General features: G+C 41.9%; 1 protein-coding gene across 1 annotated transcript; it reads right to left on the reverse strand.

Moving 5' to 3' along the window:
• Positions 1 to 7,210: 7,210 nt before the first annotated feature.
• Positions 7,211 to 21,925, reverse strand: LOC111658721 (ubiquitin carboxyl-terminal hydrolase 31-like). The gene is made up of 16 exons (XM_023411361.2): positions 20,387 to 21,925; positions 16,904 to 17,041; positions 16,577 to 16,665; positions 15,395 to 15,487; positions 15,046 to 15,181; positions 14,642 to 14,792; positions 14,227 to 14,407; positions 14,028 to 14,139; positions 13,824 to 13,918; positions 13,217 to 13,294; positions 12,919 to 13,048; positions 12,380 to 12,499; positions 12,007 to 12,232; positions 11,735 to 11,893; positions 11,471 to 11,623; positions 7,211 to 11,378 (listed from the first exon to the last, which is right to left on the reverse strand). Exons 1-16 carry the CDS (start codon positions 20,918 to 20,920, stop codon positions 9,835 to 9,837), a joined length of 3,939 nt encoding a protein of 1,312 aa, XP_023267129.1. The 5' UTR covers positions 20,921 to 21,925; the 3' UTR covers positions 7,211 to 9,834.
• Between the last annotated feature and the right edge of the window lie 51 nt (positions 21,926 to 21,976).

Raw genomic sequence — 21,976 nt, forward strand, 5'->3', positions numbered from 1 at the left:
ATAACTGCAAATCATTCAGCTGGGTGGTAATTCAAACCTCGTCTTTGACGGATTGCGTGTGCGGATGTGTGTGTGTGTATTTGTGCTGTCTGTTTGTGCCCGCATGTATTTTCTTTTTTTTTGAGCTGAGATGGCTTATGAAATATCAAAGTGTGTTATTTGCCTCCACGAAACTCCACAACATCAAAGACTTTCCCCCTCTCCCACAAGAACCCAGGAACCTCGAGTTTTTTACTCGTGCAGCCTCGCCTGCCTTCCATCTCAGCATTGCTCAAAAGGCAAAAGCCTCTAATGATACAAGATACAAGATGGAGAGACTGCTGCCAACAAAACATGGGGAGAAAAAAAAAAAAAAACAGATCAACAACTAAACAGACACATTTTGGGTGATGATTGACATCCCTGCATCTTTTTATTATTCCTGTGAAGTTCGTCCAGACACACTGATGCCAGAAACTGTGGCCTCACACTTTGGCTGATGCAGCAATCTGGTGATATGCGCCTCTCTGCCTGCCAACCACCTGGCTGGAAGAAGCATAATCAAGCTCTCAGTCAATCATTCCTCGCACAGCCAATAGTGTAGGAAGAGTGTCAGAGGAAGCGTGGCAGACATGCGCTGGCTGTATGTCCAACTTTGACACTTCACACCTTGCTCTCTAGCATCCTGATGATGTATTGGCAAGTTCTGAGGATTCCAGCAACCCACTACTGTGCATTATGTAGGAGACATGAATGTGCAGCATGTGGGAGAAATATGGCTTCTGGGTCTCAAACATTTAACAGGTTAAGGTTTTAATAAGTGTATCCCCTGCCATCTTAAGCAGAAAGAGCAGTCGACTAAAATGTCAGTGAATTAATTCATCAGAGCGGTTTGAGGAAAATTACACTAAAACTAAAACCATCTTACAAATAAAGCTGCAAGTTGATAATATGCTGGTAGAGGAATGATGGAAATTGTATCCTGTATGACTGTTCTATTGCATAAAAAAGGCTTTTGTGATCACAGATGACTCCTGAAAGGTACTATGAGGACTAATCCTGACACGGGAGTCATCTCTGGTCCGCTAACAACAGCACAGTCTCCTTGGGTGTTAAAGTTGTTTTCAAGGCACCACTCACTGCTCAGGGTTATGTAATTCAGCCATGGATGTCCCACATGACACGTTATGTATATTGCATTGCCTAAAAAGCAGCTCTCTCTCTCTCCCGCCTGCACTCAAGGCTTGCTAGATTTTTCATCTCCAATTAAAAAGGGAACTAAAGCACTGCATCACTGGACTCAAGAGAAGAGAAATAACTGACATGCTCGCTCCTGAAACAACTGAATAATTGAATTTGTTTGCCATCCAGCGGGGGGGGCTCGCATTGAGAATACATTTAGTCAAGTGTAGTTTGCTGCTTAGTGTGATGCTAAAAATGACATTTTAAGATGATAAAATGAATAGGCGTGACTTGAAATAACAAGAGAGAGCTGGTGTTTTTGTAGTAATTTTCTCCAACTCTGACAGTGACCAAAAAAAGAAAAATTGTGTGGTCTAGAATAAAACTATTTTTTTCTTATTAGCCATTTTTTCCTTTTTATTGCTATTGTAAAAAGAAAACGCATCTCGACTGTAATTAACTAGAAATGCAAAATACCCTGATTTGAAAAGTTCAACAGATTTTTCTCATTTCTGTTATTAGGAATTTTATTGCTGCTTTTTGAAACCAAATGAGGTTGTTTGAATTAATACTTATAAACTGTGCAGTACATTATATTTTGTTCCATCACTACGCTCTCTCTCTCGCTCACACACACACACAGGCATACTGACAACGGGCCCTTCTCTTGATTGGCTGACAGCAACGTATTCCTGTGTATTTGCATATAAAGCGGGGAAGTGAGAACCGATCATAAGTGGTCAATCGAGACGCATGTGGAGTCGCATGTTGAGGCCAGGTGTGAACTGACGATCTTATAGCTGACCACTTGGGACCGGATCACAGAGACGGATGTTAATACCGGGTCTGAACAGGGCCTACTTTACAGTTGCCTCCTGAAATTTCCTCAGTAAGATTTAGCATAATGATGACTGGCAGCACTTCAAAGCTAGCCCATGGCCCTGTTCACATCAGGGCCCTATTCCATCAAAGCAGATAAAGGAAAATCTGGCTTATTTTGTTAAGTCTCGCTAATATAAGACAGAGTTCTGTTCCATCACTGTGGCCTATAGGATTCCCTGCTCAGTCACCATGGTAACTGATACTGCTGAACTAGCCTGTAGCAGGCTAATAGTCATGCTTAACTTAGCTGTGTGTCAATGAATTTCCAACGGACGGAAACAGAATCCCAAAAGACAGCTCCATCAGGTTTTTTCATGTCCATGTTCGACACTAGGGTCAACTCCTCCTCCCCCTCAAAGAATAGCTTGATACTTTTTTCCTCAGCTAGATAAAAAGGTTTTTCTCTATGTGTAGGCTGTATGTTTATGTTTCTGCATTGTCATATTAATAATATAAGCTATCAATCATATTTATGTATTATATAATAAATAACTATCTTAAGCTTCAGCCCCAAATCTAAGTGAATGGATGGAATATTAGCATGATCAATCTGTATGATATAGGCTAACATAGGCTATTATAAAGGCTACAGTTGGCAAAATACAATTTAAAATTTATTGCCTTTATCCTGATAGCCACAGTAAGCGAGGATGACATGAGGGAAGGGCCACGGGTCAGACTCGAACCCGTGTCACTGAGGTTATGAGTAAACTTTGATGATATGCGTTCTGCCAGGTGAGCTACTAGAGGGCTGTGTTACTGACTTTACCTCTCACAGGTAAATCTCACAGCACACAGAGCTCATCAGTTACTGCTCACTGATAAACTTCTCCAGTCCACCTGTAGTTGTAACTAGTTTGGTTTTATTTGGCATTACTTTATTCACATATTATACAGGCCGGGTGGTAACCCCATTCAGCAGGGGGTTGCTCTGCTGCTGACAAGAAAGCGGCTCTAGTTTTCCCTTCCTTCTGTGACATCATCATCTTGTGCTTGTATAGTTAGTGTGCACGCATCATGCAGTTTGTTCAAGCCCGGTTTGAGTTAACGTTGATGAGGCTCGGCTAAACAGTGTTAATGGAACGGCTTGAGCCTAAAGTCAAAGTTGGCGTTAATTCTAACTGGGCTTTACAAGTAAGCGCAGATTTCCTTTGAGACGTTGATGGGATACCCCTCTGGTATTAACATGTGTCTTCAGTGATCCGATCCCAAGCGGTCAGCTATAAGTTCGTCAGTTCACACCTGGCTTTAACATGCGCCTCCACATGCACCTCGATTGACCACTTGTGATCGGAACTCACGTCCCCACTTTCTATGCAAATAAACACGTATATGCTGTTGTTTTTGGACAATCAACAGACAGGTCCGTTATCAAGGTGCTTGTGTGTGTGAGAGTGAGAAAGAGTGAGATAGCGGGGGACGTAGAGGTGGAGCAAAGTAATGCGCTGCTTACAGGTTTTATAATGAAATAAAGTTTTATCCATTAGAAATAGTAAAATATTGTCCGTTCATTATGAAACTGACGAAACAAATTAGACTGGCTTCATACGCTTCTGAACAGATACGCACTCCTACTTTAATCAATCCAGCTGTCTACACGGGCTCACATTTTACTCATACTATACACCAACAAACGACCAAAAGGCCAAGGTAGCTTGTTTAGCTACACTGTCATATTGAGCTTTAACTCCCATGCATCAACCTTAAGCCAAACATAGCCCTTACAGTTAACCATAAAACACCTCACATAAAATGACCCCACTTTTGAACATACATTTTGAGCATGGTTGGCACAAGTCTGGACTCACTTAGGACTGTTGTGGTGAGATGTATGCAATTTAAGATGAGGCCATTTAGACAATACCAACAAACCCTCTCCACAAGATTCTGGCTGACAGAAGCAGCTGCAAACGTCTCATCTCACTGCGCTGCAGAACAGAGAGGTTCATAAGATGCTTTGTTCCCACCACCATCAGGCCATACAACACCTCACCCAAAGGAAGTGGACTAATTTAATTATTGTTTTTTTATTATTGAATGTTAATATTACTAATGAGCTACTGGACACATGAATTTCTCCTAGCGAATAAACAAAGTATCAATCCATATATCTGAATAAATGTCAGACACAATGGTTAAATGCAAAAACAGGAAATATTTATTCCACCCAAAATAAAATGCATGAAAATAATAACCAGGGTTTTCGTTTTCAGTTTATGGCACCATAACATTGGCTTTCATGTTGGAGCTCATTTTGAAGGGCAATATTGTCATTACTCACTGTCCGTTGGGAAAAGCGGGAAGCTTTTAGTGACCAGCAGTGCAAACCCTCTGTGGAGCGGCTCGCTGAGCAATGAGGCTTGATCCATGTGCAGAAAGCAGTCTTCTCCGTCAGCAACAAGTCCTGAGCACCTCCACTGCAGCAGCATGCGTGGCAGCGTCTGAAGCACACTGCCAATAGGAAGCACAGTCTAATAAACTTCCGGTCTATTAACTATACATGTTCATATTATTATGGTTTTAGGATCCATACTCACTCACAAGCCTGGTGAAAAGAACGTGCTTTCCCACACATGCAGTCAGTCTTCTGCTCCAGTGGAACAAGCCTGAAAATGAGTTAGCTAACAACAGTTCACGCCGTCCACACGTGCTACAGCGTTTGTGCTAATTTAGCAAGAAATTACCGACTCAAACAACTTCAAATCTGATCTCCTTCACAGTTTCGCAAGGTACATCCTTTTATAAAACCACCAGCTCTTAACTTGACTAAAATGGAGTGACTTAACAGGGTTTAACGAACTTATTGATCAGAGCTCGACATCTCCTCTCTCCACCTGCGTCTCTCTCGGTGCGTCTGCTCCTCGTTCTAAGTTTTAGTCCCGCCCCCTCTAACAATCCGACAGGTTACACTATTCATCCCCTAACTTTACACTGATTAGCTGATACTGACTGATTGACACCTGTCTTTAGCACACACACACACACACACACACACACACACACACACACACACACACACACACACACACACACACAGAAAACGCACCTGAGACGTTCAAGGTCTACCCCAAACATAGGAAATTTCACTAGCTTACCAAAATAGTTTGTAGAAGTATACATTTTCTTGTATTAATGTCCAAAAATAACTTCATACTGACCCAGGATATATTTCAATATACAAAATATAAAAGGATAGAACTAAAGGGCATATAAAAACACCATACAAAATCAAAATTAGTGGGGTACTTTATAGTTTTGCTTTAAAATAGCCATTGTAAATTTCAAACTTTGAGAAAATTCTTGAATGAAACTGGAAGAATTACACTGTCATAATGCTGTTTGATTCTCCTGCGCTCTTCTTAAAAAAAAGACAAAAATTAATAAATTACTCAAAAGGCTTTTTTCTCTTTCTTTCTTGCTCTGAGAAGAACTTCAGAATTCTCTCTGATCTATAAATACCAACATATCTGACTTGAGGTGTATTCAACTCAGCTGCTAACACCTGCTTTGTAAAGTTTTCCTCTTGTCTGCAAGTTTCACATCTTTCCTGTGTTTTCCATCACCGTGGATGAGTGTGGATGTTTATGAGATGCTTAGACCTGCTTTCAAATGTCCCATATTCCTCTGGGTTTTCTGCAGTCTCTAGTGTCTATGGCTAACATAGGCCTGTAAACAGAAAGAATACACTGTAGCACCATATCACTGATGTAAATATGTCAGAAGGTGGACACAGTGTCATTATAGTGCATCCAATTAAATAGCCCTGAAACAAATACTATTATTGTGCATACTGTTCAGTTTTATTGAATTTGTTTCATAGTGGTGGTATTGCTAATTCTCAATTGTAGTTTGGTCTGTGTTGTATTGTATTGCAATATGATGTAAGATACTGTATTCTAATGTAACATCATGTTATTGGTGCAATGCCACCACAAATATTGGTCTAAATATTCTCAGTAAAAAAATTCTGACACAACAAGGTTCACAATGTTGCAGGGCTATTTTATTGGTTTGTAATATGGAGGTGTTAGGCTGTATTATACAGGTATTTAAGATATTGTGGCCATCCCCTGTATTTCGGTTTCACCACAGCACTCAATGCATTGATCCATCCAAACAGCGAGCAGTGAAAAAGTGAAAGCTAATCATGAAAATTCTGTTCGGCGTCTCCTATCCAGGGACAGAGTTTCTCAAAATGGAGACTTAGCAGCAGCATTAGGGATCGAATTTGGCCCCGGGAGATACCAAGATTGCATTGATCAATAAGATAAGATTGCCTTTCTACAATGCATCAAACACATTAATGTAGCAAAAGCAAAACATGTAAACTAATTACAGCATGTTAGATGCATTATGTTGAGGAGTCAAAAAGGGTAATGTCACAATTTGTGTGTTAAATCCAGATAAAAGTTGTTGAATTCTCCACTGAGGTCTTGCTAATGATGTTCTCTTGGAGCTTATACAATTGGCAAATGATTATTGATTTCAGCACAAGAGAAGCCTGGCTCCCTTACAGAATGATCTTGTGCCGGGTTGCAGTCTGTGAATTTTCTAATTACATTCATGTATGTATATTAATTGCACAACTTTGTATTTTCCTTTGGAATGCGCAAATGCTCGATTCTGATAGGATAAACAATGCAGAGCCTTACTGCTGCATGTCAAGAGAAGCAAGTTGCAGCACCCTCACGCCACAGGCCATTTTTTAAAATTTCATTGCTTCTCAGACTACACAAGAGGTGAGAAGTGAGAGGGTGAAAATGTAATTCCCAAAACTGATGACTGCTCTACAAAATTACAAGAACAGAAAGACAAAGAGGCCGCATTAACACTTAATATGCCCAGCCTTGGGCCAAACTAATAAAACCACAATTGAATCAGCTCTAAATAAATGATGGTGCTGTAGTTTAATAACATATCATCTCTGTCACTGACAGCATTAGATTTGACGCTACTATATATCTTAATAATCCCACAAGTTCAAACTGAAGGGCATTTCTCACGGACAAATTCATGTTGAGCGCTGCTTCATCTCCCCAACTCATTATTTTTGTGTCTACTGGGATTTTGAGGCGAACACCGAGCACCACCAAGTGGAGCAAAGGAGAAATGTGACCCAAAAAGTAGCAGCACAAAAACTGGAAATGCAAAACAAATCACCCAGAGCTGCATATGTCGACAAATTTTATTTCATGACATTATTGTATTTTGTTGTCGTTTGTCTTGCATTGCTAAAACAATGCCAACACACACTGCTACCCCCCGAAATAAGATGAACACAGTACATGTCAAAAAATTACATTATATCACAGAATATAAATGGAAAAATAAAAAGGTTTTTCTCATGCATTTGTGAAAATAAATAACTCCTCATAGCATTTCACTAGATATATACATCCCTCTCATATCATCAACACTGCAAGATTTCACTTAAAATTGATGTGACGTACTGTACATAAGTCAGTTTATACACTGCATGTGTTGGGTGTAATTCCACAGTATGAACACACTGTAGCCACCAGGCACTGAAGATAATGTTTAGATTTATTCTGCACCATGTGCCAGAAGGCTGTAAAGTAGTTTATGGTCCAGCTGCTTGGGCAAATGATGCACACTCCTCCTTGAATGTGACACTTAGTAGATCAGTAGATCTATAATTGTGATGTTTAATCATTTAAGAATTTATACTTGGTGGGACTCCTTACAACGTTAGTCAATGATACCTTCAAGCGCGATCTGTCACAGTGAAAAATTCAAGATATTATCATATACAGTATTATAGTCAAGATGTTATGTCTATTGTTGTATTGTGACTTTTTTGAGACAGGTTTGAGGTTTGATCATACAAAAATTAAAACCAGAACAACATCAGATTTCAGAGAATATATTGCACATTGTTGCTTTTTTTGGATCTTCAGACAAAAGCAGAGGACTGAGGTCATAATGGCAGCATGTTGTCTTGAACGGTCCCAACCTAACCTGACAAAATGTGTACATTTAGAACCAGAAAACAAGCCTGGCATTAGGTCTTGTACAGCACACTACTGGTGTTGGTCATTTTAATTTCTCAGCTCTCAGAGCAGATGTTACAGATGATAAACGACAGTTATACCACAAGTTATAAACTGCAGCGATGTTTTGTTGCCAAAACCATATAAAAACAATTCTTCTTTTAAAATCTGATTAAAATTGGCATTGTGGGGAGGGAAATGTGAGACAAATGAATACAATACAGAAAACATTAATTTGCAAGTGAGTTGATTTACTTTGAGAGGGTGAATGAGCAATACTTATCATTCATACAAAATGTATATTGATTTGAAGAAATGTGCAAACAAAGCTTTAATAAAGTATGCCTTAACATGCTCTCTGATGCTGGCATTTGGAAAAATATACAGTTAGAAATATATACACATCCAAGAGTAGCACTTCTACATACTCAGTGTGGGCATTAGCAAGAGTCTGCTTGCATAGTTAAGTGCATGCATAAGCAATTTATCATGCAACAACTGTCATATACTTCATGAATGGTGATCTCTTTTTCTCAATCTCTGTCAGTGTGTTCAGTGTTGATCTACTCATTGATGCAAGCTAAAGATGTGCACAAGCTGTGATGTCACATATGAAAGACAAGAGGATGGGCTGACTCACACGCACCATAATGCTCTATGTACATGTATGGTGTTCAACGAAGGCAAACCCAGCTGTCTCTGAATAATGTTGTCTGTGTGCGTATAGTGGCTTTTTACATTAACCCTGTGTTCGTCTGGGAGGAATGTTTGGAGATGTCTGGCAGTCAGAGGAGGCTGATCCCCATGAGGGACATGGGCACCGCAGGTAAGTGTTGGCATCAGCAGCTGGAGGGCAGAGGTGGTGACGGGAGGGTGGCTGTCTGAGGGGTAACAGGTTATTACTGGTAAATAAAACACAAACATTTAAGAACCATTACAAACCAAAGGTCTCCGGACATTTAACACCAACGACACATGCTTCATTCCTGCACTTCTCCCCGGTCTCTCCATCACAGTCTGATTTTGGCTGCAGAAAAATACTTCTTAAAGGCTGTTGCACAATTACTACATCAAGGAGCATATGTAAACAGCAGTTCAGGTTAAATAGGCTTAATTGTGTTTTACTTGAAATTACATTTTCAGTGCTTAATAAATATTAAAATTGAATTATAAATTTACCAACACCTGCAGTTATACAATTTAGATTAAATACTTCACTATGATTATCTGAGGCACTGATGTTCGTTGTTGACATATGGCTCTCAATATTGAAGGAGAGCTGTACATAAAGATTTTTGGAAATATTTCAGTGTTTCACTGCATCAGCATTTTAAAAATTGCCAGTAAACTTCCTTTGGTGACTGAGTAGTCCATGTTTGATATTTCTCAAAAGTTTCTTTCCACCATTATATATTTGCTTTCCATCTTGTGCAAAGTCACTTTTATTTTCACCTCCTACTGAGATGTACTTCTCCCAACTATGCTACAGACAGAACAAGGCAATATTTTCAATACATGTGCAGTCCATGCTTATTTACAATACAGTATAATATTCCTCAAAAACAATGCAATCCATACAAAGTGCTTTGTTAAAATCCATTCCTAAATAACTATTTAACAATGTGGACAGTAAGTGTCCAGTATGGCAGCTGGTATTCAGTAACCACTGAAAAGCTACAGGTGCTTTAAAGATGTTGGGGTCAGACACTGGGTCTAGTTTGATGGTTAAAACACCTCAGAGCTGCACTTGAGAGATTGTTATCAGGTCCTCAGAAGAACATTACTTGGACCTCTGGCTAGTTTGTGTGGAGTTGATGGGAATTTTTCTAGACTGCATTGTCTTTTTAGCAGGCTCTTTCTTCAAAGGGTCTTTTGAGTTGGCGGAGGACTGGGTGGTCGTTTCTGCTCCAGAAAGCTTGGACTTTGTGGAGGGCAGCAGTGAATGCTTAGCTGCAGCGGTTGCCTTGGAGGATTCCTTGTCTTTGGCTGTGGTCACATTAGTCTTAGCGTCTGATGCCACATTCTGGGCTTTCCTGCTGGCTCCATGTGGGACTCCTTCTTTAACTGCATCCCCACCACTATCCTCTGGACTTCCTTTAGCTTCTGCCGTCCCTGATTTCCCACCATCAACTGACTTACGGGTCTCTTTGGGCCTCAGAGCAGTTTTGAAGAAGGACAAACCTTTCTCCTCCGTCTTACTGTTCCTACGAGGTCCCTTGGATGGTGGAGCCGCGCTCGCAGAGGAAACTCCCACACTTGAGGATCGGAGACTAGCCATAGAGGAGCTACTACTTGAGGTCCGGGCAGCTGCCTTGTTCTCCGCAGCCCGGCCCGGCCTGCCCTCAACTTTACTGGTGGCACTTGACCTGGAGGGAGGTCCTCCAGGGTTAACCTTTTTCTCTGAAACCGCACTGGTCCGTGAAGATTCACGGCTAGTGCTCCTGTCTGCTGCTCTAGTCCTTCCAGAGGCTGAGCCTTTCTCACCTCCACCTCTAGGTGTTGTCCTTTTCTGAGGATTTGAGCTTTGTAATCCCGGAGAATCACTCTTCCTCTGTTGGGCAGAGACAGGGCGTAAGACCTCTGGGGTTTGAGATGACCCTTTCTTAGAGGGGGTTGCTGTTCTTGAGGAGCTAGCCTTGCTAGTTTTAGGAGGTCCATCACCTTTGTCCTTGGGGTTTGATGCTGATGCTGCACCCTTGGCCTGTGTTCGAGACGGTGACTTGTCAACGGCTGGGGACGCAGGAGAGAGAGAGCTGGATGACGTTGAGGAGGTGGCAGGACGCTTCTTTGGACTCCTTTCACTCTCTATCCCGGTCTTTGCTGAGGTCCTTTTGACACCAGTGCTATCTGGAGCCACATTTCTTTGTTTCAGCTCTTTTGCAGCCGCCCCATGTCGAGGACTAACCTGCTCAGCAGCAGTGACTACATTGTTGTTATCCCCGGTCTGGACGGAGGTCCTCTGCTCTGCCTGTGCCACAGCCTTGGAGTGGACCTGCTCTATCAGCTTCTTACTACCAGGATTACTATCCAAGGCTGTGAGGACTGACTTGCCCCCTGAAAGCTTGTCTGGCTTAGGTGACCCAGGGAAACAGGAGGTTGACAGCTTGTTATCAACCACCTCTCCTATCCTCTCCAGAGTCGGAGAGGAGGAGTGGGATTCCAGGGAGAAGCGTGAGGGAGAGTTGGAACGGAGTTGGAGCTTAGCAGAGTGGGGCCAGGTTGGTTTAGTGCCATTTTCATTGAGTACCAGTGGACTGGCAATTGAAGATCTCGAGGAGAACGTTTGTCTTTGCATGCCTCTCACTGCTGGGCGGCTTGATAAGCCTGCATTGTAGAAAGATACACATCAATAAGAAAATATTCATGTTTATAAAATCATCTGAGAAATCGCCTGTGTTTGGATGAGTGTCCCTCACCATCATCCTCGCTCCGTTCACCAGCAAACTCAGCAGACTCCGAGAGGGAAGCCAACGAGGTGCGTCTGGAGGAACCAGACGAGGCTTGGCTAGGTGGACGGCTACCCATCAGCCGACTTATCCAGTGCTCACACAAGGACGAACTGGTGGATCCTAAAGACCCAAACAGAGAGTGGCTGATCATCTGCAATATATTCCATAGAGCACACCCAAACAAATACAGTATGTAAGGAAGTGTACAGCCTAACATCAATAAAAGATTACCTCCCACAGAGCTGTTGGCAGACCAGGAGGGAATTGTGGCTCGTCTTTGATAAAACAAGATGTAAGCAGTCTGCTTGCACACCTCATCTTCAGACATGGGATGAACATCGCTATCATCAAAGCAATACCACTGTCCATCAATGGAGTTCTTACAGTGAGCTACAAGACACAATGCAATAAAATGTTAAAATATCCTGCAAAACTTTCATAAAAGCAAAATCAGTTAATACAACAACCATATCTGTGACTGCTTGTGCATGGTGCTGTGTTACCTGTGTAATGTCCTCCCTGCATGGTCCCATGATGGTTGCACACTGCATATAGGTCATAAAGGTAGTCCTCCGGATCACGGCCCAGCCCATAAGGCCGTCTCCATGGTGACCAGTGGGAGGGGAGACTCCAGCTGCTCTGGCTCCTCTTTACCATATGGGGTGCCATGTCCATACCCGTGAGTGGGAACTTCACCATGTTCTGCATCTTCATCCGTCGATCCCCATCCTGAAGGATGCAACACATTCAAGTGAGTATATTCTTTTAAAAGCAGTTCCTACTCAGTAACATAATACATACATTATCTCTAATTCATTAGATTTTTTTACTTTTAGAAATCTGAGCATTGTGGCAGCTTCGTTTGCAAGAGAGTACCTGTCTAAAGCGCTTCAGGTGAAGTATGAGGATGTCTGGCAGGGTCCACAGACTGAGCTTGATGCTGCCCTGCTGGAGCTGCTTACAGTGTGGACATCGCCATGCATCATCAGGAGCGAGCTAAAATGAATGTGGAAAAATATCAGTTATTAAAGAGCAACCAATGTCGGTATCATGTTCTCTTATGTCGTGTTGTTTTTTATCTGTTAACATGTATGTATGTTTTTTTGTGTGATAAAAGGTATGAATTTAGTTTTTTTTTTACTCATCTACAAATACTAACCCCACCCCCGACAACATCTTAAATTCACCTCTGATGTCAAATCTATAAATTACAATCTAACAACACACCTGCAATTTACCCTTCCCTGTCTCCTTCACACACTTGAATTAAAAAGTCTGCATTAGTTGGAGACGAGCTGAAACTGTCAATGAATGTTAGCACGCAGCAAAGATTGACAAAAACGTTCTTTAATCCGCGTATTTATTCAGTATCAGTGATATTCTCACCGACTACATGATCCCATGTCTCAGCCTACCTGTTCCTCTTTGGTGTAGAGTTGAAAGCACTGGGCAAGTGAACATGTCTGAGGCTGCAGGTGCTGCTCCTTTACTTGACGCACACTTTCAGCATCTGGGATGTATTCGTCCTCAGTTCTTTTGAACAGACTGTGGGCATAACATGGCACACAAGTCTCACAGGGATCACGTAGAACTTCAAACATTACATGTGTTTGTGTTAAAATGCTCTGACAGAAGATACAACATGTCACATCACACATCTGCCCTGAGCTTCATCAAGTGAGTGAGATTAGTTTTTTGCAAGAGCTCACTTACTAGTCTTTTGTCTCCTTGTCCCATTCAACGACAATTTTCACATGAGGGGGCCCTCCAGGGCCGCAAGACTTGTATGCCCTGTTAAAAATTAGATTAAGAGAACCCCAAATTAAACTTCCCATTTAAGACATTTAGCTGATACTCATACAGAATTATAACAGTACCACTGACTGAAGAACTGTAAAGAATATTTGGAAGCTACACTGGACTAAGTTTCATTTTGAGACTCCCACTACAAGCCACTACTACAAATTGTTTGTAAAATGTGTTTTGAAATTGCACATTGGATCCCAGATGGTTTTAATAAACACTTCTTCAAGGGTTCATTTTTGTTTGTTGAAGTAGTGAAGCAAATGTCATTTTTTTCTCATTCCCTCCATTTAAAAAAATCCATGTAGCAGCCACAGAGGTTAGCACCTTCTGAGAAGGAAATCCATAAAAAACAGGCAAGCTATTATACATATTTTAAAATCAATACCATTGAAGAGTCAGCCTACATACTGTAGCTCTTCAATCAACTTCAAATGCATTGAACACACTGCAGGATTTATGTAACGACTACTCAAGTGAGGTAACACACCCCCCTTGTGGTGGTGAGTGACATTACCTCTCCACAGAGGGATGGCAGAGTGGCTGTTCCTCCTGAGGCAAGAGATATGTGATTCCAACCACTCCTACCACACGCAAAGTGAAGGGCCCCACCTACAGACCATCCAGGATAAGATATTTTAATATATAACACATGAACGTAATGAAAGGATGATTCAAATCAAAGGGTCTGCGTGGATAAGAGCATGCTTAGAGTACGTACCTGCACAAAGACTCCAGGGCGCAACAGATGCTGCATCTTCTCCAGGATCTCTTTCTGAAGTACATCCCATGTCACTGTACGCTCCAGATACAGAATGAATGGATTACCAAACCTGCACGGAAAACAAAAGCAGTGAGGTTTTAAAGAATTCTTTGAGTTGATGATGGACATTCTTGCACTTCGTTGCTCATTAAAGTACCTGCGTCCTTGCTGTCCAGCACAGGCTCTGTTACACACCAACAGGACAATCTTCTCAGCCTGCCCACTGTTCTTATTAGGACTCTGAGGTGGTGTTGTAGGCTCTTGTATTTGTGTGGCTATCCTGTTATTATCTGTGCCGTACTTCAAGTTGTTCTGGTTGAGATTTGCATGTGGGCTTCCTGAAATCAACACACAATGTTTAAAGTTACAAACTTTTTTAAAAAGTGAAAGCCATACACTACTTTATAAACTGCCTCAAAAATCAATCCGACATGCAGGTCAGTGTGTGCAGCAGCTTCCTGAATAAAGCATTTCTCTAATATAAGTCCATTTCTAATCTAATCTCCACTCCTACTGCCGTAACGAGACAAAGAGCTAAACTAATTTCTGGGGGAATACACAGGATGTTGTACCGCCTCGCTTGGAGCGGATCTGTTCTGGTCTGAACAGCTCAGGTGTCTCGAAGGCAAAGATGGAGTCACTCTCCTGAATGATCTCAAGGTCGTCGTCGTCATCACAGAAGGAGCGATGAAAGCCATCATAGTACATTTCAGTGAGGACGATCTGAGCAGAGACGGGGGAACAACAGCAGAGCGTGGGTTGCAGAAGAATTGGTAGCAAATAAAATCAATGAGGTATTACTAAAAAGGGCAAATAGCAGAAGGACAGGAAGACAAACATAACCACCAAATTCTCTCATGTCTAACTGAAAACACTCATCCATCCAGTTTCCTCAAAGTAGCACACACTCTCTTTAATCCTCTTCACTTTGATGTACTAAGGGTCTTAAAAAAGGAAGTTTCAAATGAGGCAGCACCTGTTGGGCAGGGATTTTGGTCTCTTGGGCCACAGCTTGTCTCAGTCTGGACACGGTGCCAGAGAGAGGCACCGCCACCCCGACTCTCATACAGTGGGAGCACTTTCCTTGGTACACCACTGTCACATACAGTGGCCTGCAACACAGAAAGATTGAAATTAATTGGCTGTTTCATAGCGGCAGCTGGACTGATGTTACAAAGATAGATGGCATCTTCTAATTTTAGCTTTCTCCTGTCAGATCCTTCATGGTGTTTGTCTAGGCTGGGTTTGACACCGTTTTTAATGCTGGGATAGAGAGACATGTTTTTTTTTGTCTTACTTGTAAACTAGATACAGAGCCACCTTACCGTGTGTGAGGTACCGGGATTGGCAGTGAGATGCAGAGGAAAGGATCAAAGGTGTTGCTCTGTTTCTGGCAGTGAGGGCAAGTCAGAGAGGACCTACACAGAGACATGATGACAATAAAGCAAAGCTGCTGGATTACTGGTAGTTACTGTTAGTTACTGCGAGTGTATCATTTTAAAGGATTACTTCAGTGTTTCGGAAAGTACATTTATTTGCCTTCTTGCTGAGAGTTAGATGAAAACATTGATACCACTCTCATATCTGGTTAGCTTAGCTTTAGTGTAATGACTGGAAACAGGTGGAAAGAGCTGTCTCTGTCCAATGGTTAGAAATCTACCTTCTTACTCTAGAGAGTGAAAACAACACAGTGTGGTTTTAGGGTTGAACTTCACAATGACAACAAGACTCCAGGAAGTCACTGTTCCTTGCTAACACACTCCACATAACCTCCTGTAAATCCACAACTTGCTGATTTTACATAATAAAAAAAAAAAATTACACTTGCACAAATTAAACAAACAAGATACAATGTGTTTTCCAGGTGCTGGAAGTCGGCTTTTGCTACTTTTGGTGCAGGGCCAGGCTACCTGTTTCCCTCTGTTCCAGTCTTTGTGCTAAGCTAAGCGAACCGGCTAATAGCTACAGATTCATATTTATCGCGCGGGCATGATCTGTACAGTGGTTGCTTTGATGTAAAGCTCATACATCTGCATAAATATGTGATATTACTGGTGCATTTTTTTAAGCATCAGTGCTGTAGATTACTTTTATAGAAAAGTACAGCGGGTACATAAAATAACATGCGTGCTTGATGAAAGAGGACTTTCTATCCCTAAAATTTTAACTTCAATCACTTGTTGTTATCAAGTGACCAAAGTTCGAAACTTAGGTTGCTTGATGACAAGATGACAAGAGAAAAAAAGATAGTAAGTGAATCTTTAGAAAGTTTAGAATATTTTATCACAATTTGTGTTTTATGTGTTCAGCACATGTTGTCAGAGTTTTGCACAGTTTCCCTTGACTTAGACGATGCAGGTTGTTGTGGACATTGTTTTACTACTTGTGAATGTTCCTCGTTGATTTTCTGATAATTAACATGTATGTGAGTAAATTGTGTGAAGTCAATCAGTATTTACATTTGGTATAAATAGATAACAGTATATACCAGTGATTGAAAATTTCACCTGTATTGTGCCTGAAACAGCTCCTGTACAAAAGAGCCAGGTGCTGGTAGTGGAGATCCTTCAGGGGGATTTTCTTCTTCTACTGGAGGCTGCAAATATAAGACAGACACTGAACAGTTATTTGGGACACAATGTAATGCACGATAAAAAACAGCAGCAGTACAGTTTATTGCAAAATTGATCGGTCAGGTAACACAAAAGGGACAACATCTAGTAAAAACATTAAGAAAATTGTCCAAAAATTTAGATTATACTGGTCTATAGCTGAATATAGAGTATCCTATACTGCAAATACAATGTCTATCTGTGTTGTAAGGTGCTGTTTACCTTCCGGGGGGGTCTGATCTCAGGGTGGACGATATGATTGAGGTCTTCATGAACTCTATCCAGCAACCAAAGGAGGAATTCCTGGGCATCGTGCTGGGAGTTACCCCTGAACTGAAGGGCACTCTTGGACACCACATTCTGCAGCAGAGAACAGCGGAACAAACAAATTAGGTCGTAGCGCATCGCTCCAAAAACAGGGAGATGGTTTGATAGTGCAAGCGAGTTGGCTGATCATAAAATATTCAGTGTGTTTGACCAGGATGACGATCAGCACTATCCTAAAGGTCAGCAGAGGTGGGGGGGCGATGTTTGAGAGAAGCTTTTTAAAACCAGGACACAGGCTGAAAATCGACAGCTTAACCTCACTAACAATTAGCTATTGGAGATGACAACAGTGTGTACTCTACAGAGCCACCCAGGCTGGCAGCTATAAAGTCACCTCTACTCACCAGCTATCAAATGTCACACAAGGTCAAAGATATGGGGGGGGGGCTGAGCACCGTGTGCCGTCCCAGTCACTCCCATGGGACACTGTTCCTCATTTTGAGGACATTACCAAGGCAGCCTCTGCAATTTGTGCAAACTGTGATGCAAACAAAGAGCGAGCCTTCCTTCTGTGGCTTGACCACAGAGGCTCCCTTTAGGTAAAGGTCTGTTTATGAAACTAGATCTCAAGCTTGCCTCAGCAGACTCCTCCGATTATGAGACAGTTTTAATGCGAAAACACAGAACCACTGGGCGAAACGAAACGTAAACACGAGCTGTTTCAGTGAAATGCCGAGCAAATGTTAATGATGCATTGTTTTAAACATCTGTATCCCTTTGAAACAGACAGAATTAGTGTGTCCTATGAATTATCAGGCTGTATGTGAAATATTTAGTGTTTATGAAGCAATCTAATGGAGAGTGAAAAGAAAGACTGGGGTCAGATTTTATACTATTGTGGAAAAATAAATGTTTTCTATTACACATTTACTATTCAGTGTTTCATGTATATTTTATACTGTTATTTGCAATAAAATTGATTTTGCAGTGTTTACTAATTCGTCACATTTCCCTTGACAGTAAATAAACTATAAACAATTTTTGTATAGGGAGTGATTTCTCATGAGTAACAGGAAGTTGATCTGAATATCTACACTGACATGAAAACATGGGTAATTTAGTTTAGGCAGCTTTCAAGTCTGTGGGATTGTTAAGGACCAGTTAAAAAAAAATGAATTCTGACTCAACAACCACAGTAGAGATACTTGAAGTCACAAATGTGGCAAGGGCTAAAATGTCCCATTAACATAAAGTAAATATTAGAAAATTTTCTAACACTGATCCTTTGCGATATTAGAAGAAGTTGATAAAGAAGCTTTTAACTTTTCTATTTTATTCCATCCCAGATATTTCACACAGCAACAGTTTGGGAAGAAACAGATTATTCCTCTCAGCAGTTGTGCTGATCAAAACCATCATTTTGACTTTAAGCAGGTTAAGCAGGACATTAATTAATGAAAGACTGATTGCTTGAAGCTCATCATTTATTAACATTAGAATAAAGAAGATCTACAGAAAAGTCTAATAACTGTATCAACCATGGAGTTTGTGTTGTTTACACACTGCCATCATGTTGGATTTGTTTTACCATCAATCATATTATGAAATTAAGTATCATTTTTCACCATCAGTTAACGTCCTTCCTAATCTTCTATGAGAGAGTTTGTGTAGCTCGTGCTCCTCGGCAGTTTGGATGGTGAACAACAACATAATCTTCAAACCTATTTCTTTGGAGAGAAAATGGATTCTGAGGCACAGTGGATGATTCCCCTGTGTTATTACTACGGATGTCTCCCTAACGATCTTTAAGTGCTCTCAGTTTAGGCTCAGATTGTGGTCTGAGGCAAGAGGCACAAAAGCGCCACATGTGCATGCTGAGCAGCAAAGTACACGAACCACGAAAATAGCATGCTTCAATTAGCAGCGTTTAAGTTTGTGATCTATAAATTGGAGAGCAAAGTACTTCCAATCCATCTACATGTTTGATTTTGTGAGATATTAGAGAGAAAGTCAGTAAAAATTTTTACTGTATGCCGCCCCACACACATCAGGAACAATGATATTAAAAAACAACAAGTACGATTTACTTCGGAAATCAGCTTATTTCAAATTAAAATCTAAATTGTTTTAATTTTCCTTTTCTGAGTACCTGATACTCCTGATAGCTGTACTTAATCTCCCTACACAGTTAAACATATTCAAGGCCTCTCACTCTGAAGAGAATAATCTATATCCAATCAGACAGTTTGTACTCTGGCTGGCAACCAAGGCAGAAAAAAATGGACAGAAATAGTAACACTCTAAAGAATAAGCAAAGTGTTGAATAGCCCTGTTCAATTTAGTTCCTCTCCTCCGTGCATTTTGAACTTCTGAAAGAAGAAAATAGCTTATCAGACGGAAAAAAAGACACACATAAAAAATAAAAAGAAATCCCTGTTGCAAAGAACAAACCTTTGTGATTGTGACAGGCAGATTTTTCAGTGCTGGGATAAGAGTTTAAGAGGCAAAACGTTGAAACAACAGATGAGGCTGGAACAAAAGCTGATGAGTGTGGGACGGACAATCAAGCAGTTCAAAAAAAAAAAGCATGAGTTTTATTACAGCTCAGCTCTAGGACTCAACAATCAGCTGAGCAGCTCAAAGAGCCTTTTAAAGAAAGGAGTTTTAGTCCAGGAAAACTGATTTCGCCTCTTCCATTATGATTCATTCTCCTATAAAAAGGGTGATTATAAGCAACTCACAACTGTGAACTGTGCTGTGACTCCTGTATAAAAACTGACACTTGACAAAAGAGAGAAACTACCTTGTTTTTCATATAAATGTACATAAAATATGGAATGAAAGGTGGAGATTTGAAGTCGAGGGCAGACTATAATAATGCCAAATGAATGATGAGCTCCAGAGGCTTGTTGACAAGAAAATCAGTCATTGAAGGCTGCTACTTAATCACCGCATCTGACCCTGTCTGCAATTATTCTGACGAATGAAGGAATAAGGGGATATTAAACAGGCTCAAGTTCATATTTTTAGGCTGACCAGTATAAGGCCAAAGCATCTGCATTTGGTGTTGTCAGTATAAAATAGCTCACTTAGATGCCTTATCCTTATGGCAGAAAACAAAAGACAACCTGGGGCTGAGGTATCCAGTAATGTTATCTGTAACAATCTGAACTCAGTTGACTTTACTTTTCTGTTGTGAGTTAGACTTTCAGCTGAAAAGATGAAGATTTGCCACAAACAAGAATCAATAAATGTGAGGGGGGGAAAAAATCAGGACCTGTAAACTTAATTATTGTATTAAAGCAGTTACACTGATATCATTTGAGTCTGTATGCACCATACAGCTATCCATATATGTCAATATAGTGCATGCACTTCATGCATTATATTTTGGGGAGGTATTGTGAGATTAATCATGTTTTGAGACCTCACACTTACCTTGAAGTCTCTGCTGTGCTGAGGTGTGTACTCAAAGGTCCAGAGCGCCCGAACCAGCCCGGACAGCTGCTCCGTCACCTCCCCCGCCTCGTGCAGCTGGCTCCCCTTCTTCTGGAGCAGCACCCCGTTAGACTTGGCCTTCTCGTTGTTGCTGGTCGTCTCCCCTCCTTTGAACTGCTCCAGAGCCAGGTACTCAGCGAACAGCTCCGTGTTGCTCAGGCATTGCAAGATAGCGTTCATGAAGCAGGTGTTGCCGTGGTTCTTGAGTCCGGCGACACCGGGCACCTTGTCCCCGAAGGGAAACCCCCCGCAGTCGCTGTCGTCGGACGGGACTGACCCCCCGGTGGTGGTCGGGATCAAAGTTGCGTCGTCCTTCTCGTCCTCGGCGGCCTGCTCGTCGGTGCCGAAATGAGACAGAGTCGACAGAGTCCGGAGAACTCTGTTCATAAAGCTCCCCACTGAGCGGACCGAGCTCCTCCGGAACAGCCTCTTGCTGAAGGATTTCTTCTCCTTGTTACTGACAACTTTCGACATGGTCAGTCCGATGTCTTTGCCCGCGTTTTACGCCTTAAATCCAAAGAGGGCCCCCCCCTTTATTCAGAGCACCGCTTCGTCCCCATGAAATGACAGCTCCTTCACTTTCTGATGTTTTACACAAGGCCTGAGCATATTTCACACAAACACAAAGGCCTGGCAGTTCTGGGGATCATATCATATGGATACAGCAGAGAAGGATCAAATCAGCCCACTTGCAACACTGCGTCGGATTGCATAAACAGCCTCCATGGAGAGCCACTACCAGGGCGCTTTACATGAATGCCTGGGGTAGTCCCGCACCAGCCAGCAGCCATCATCTCTAGCAGTCGGTCGGGTGAAATAACACAACCTGTGTCATTGTTTATACACAAAAACAAGGCGCTGTGGTTGACTACCAGTGGTAACAATGTCAGCCAGACATAAACATCAAAACAACCTTTCACAATTAGGCAGAGAGTGACGCGCGGAATTCCTCATCATTTATTAAAGAAACCGCAGCTCCACCCTTTTAAAGGTATTCCTTCACCTCCGGTCATCAAATCCACGCGGATGTTGAAAACGGATCGGTTGGTGGTGTTTACCCTGTGAATGTCTTCCCTAAATCGCCTCCACAGTGAGCGCGCTCGCACGAGCTCCGCCAAACCGAGGGACCCCCCGACCGGAGCGGCACTGCCCGCCGCTCCCTCGCGCCTGCCTGCTGTGGAGCATCATTTCGTGAGCCAGATGTGAAAGGTGCACGTTTCGGTGTCCCCATCCGAAAGTTTCGGAATAGTTGTCTTAGTCTTCGTGCGTCTTAATTCCCACTCCGGATGGGATTTACGGCGAGGCCGCTTCTCCCGTCTCCATCATCTTCTGTAGGCACCGACACTGCAGGCAGGGCGGTAACGGCTGACGTCAGGGCCAAACACTGGTCCATGTTGGAGTGGAGCAGGTACAGCGGCATGTGATGCTGGATGATGCTCCATCCATCCCCGTCTCTGGACAGCATGGACACTGCTCAATGCCAATTGGTCAGCAATGTCAATATATAATCACATCATTAACAGATAATAA

This window comes from Seriola lalandi, unplaced genomic scaffold (genome assembly GCF_002814215.2).
Source record: "Seriola lalandi dorsalis isolate HSWRI2012SDOR001 ecotype SW California unplaced genomic scaffold, Sedor1 jcf7180002054464, whole genome shotgun sequence".
Taxonomy (NCBI): domain Eukaryota; kingdom Metazoa; phylum Chordata; class Actinopteri; order Carangiformes; family Carangidae; genus Seriola; species Seriola lalandi.

Bases quoted from the DNA above. Each gene is read 5' to 3' on its own strand.
- LOC111658721 (XM_023411361.2), bottom strand. From the start codon at position 20,920: ATGTCGAAAGTTGTCAGTAACAAGGAGAAGAAATCCTTCAGCAAGAGG. The intron at 14,793-15,045 runs GTGCTGCCTCAT...GTCTCTGCTCAG, and splicing joins CCAAAATCCCTGCCCAACAG to ATCGTCCTCACTGAAATGTA. The intron at 13,295-13,823 runs GTAATGTCACTC...AATTTTTAACAG, and splicing joins TGCCATCCCTCTGTGGAGAG to GGCATACAAGTCTTGCGGCC.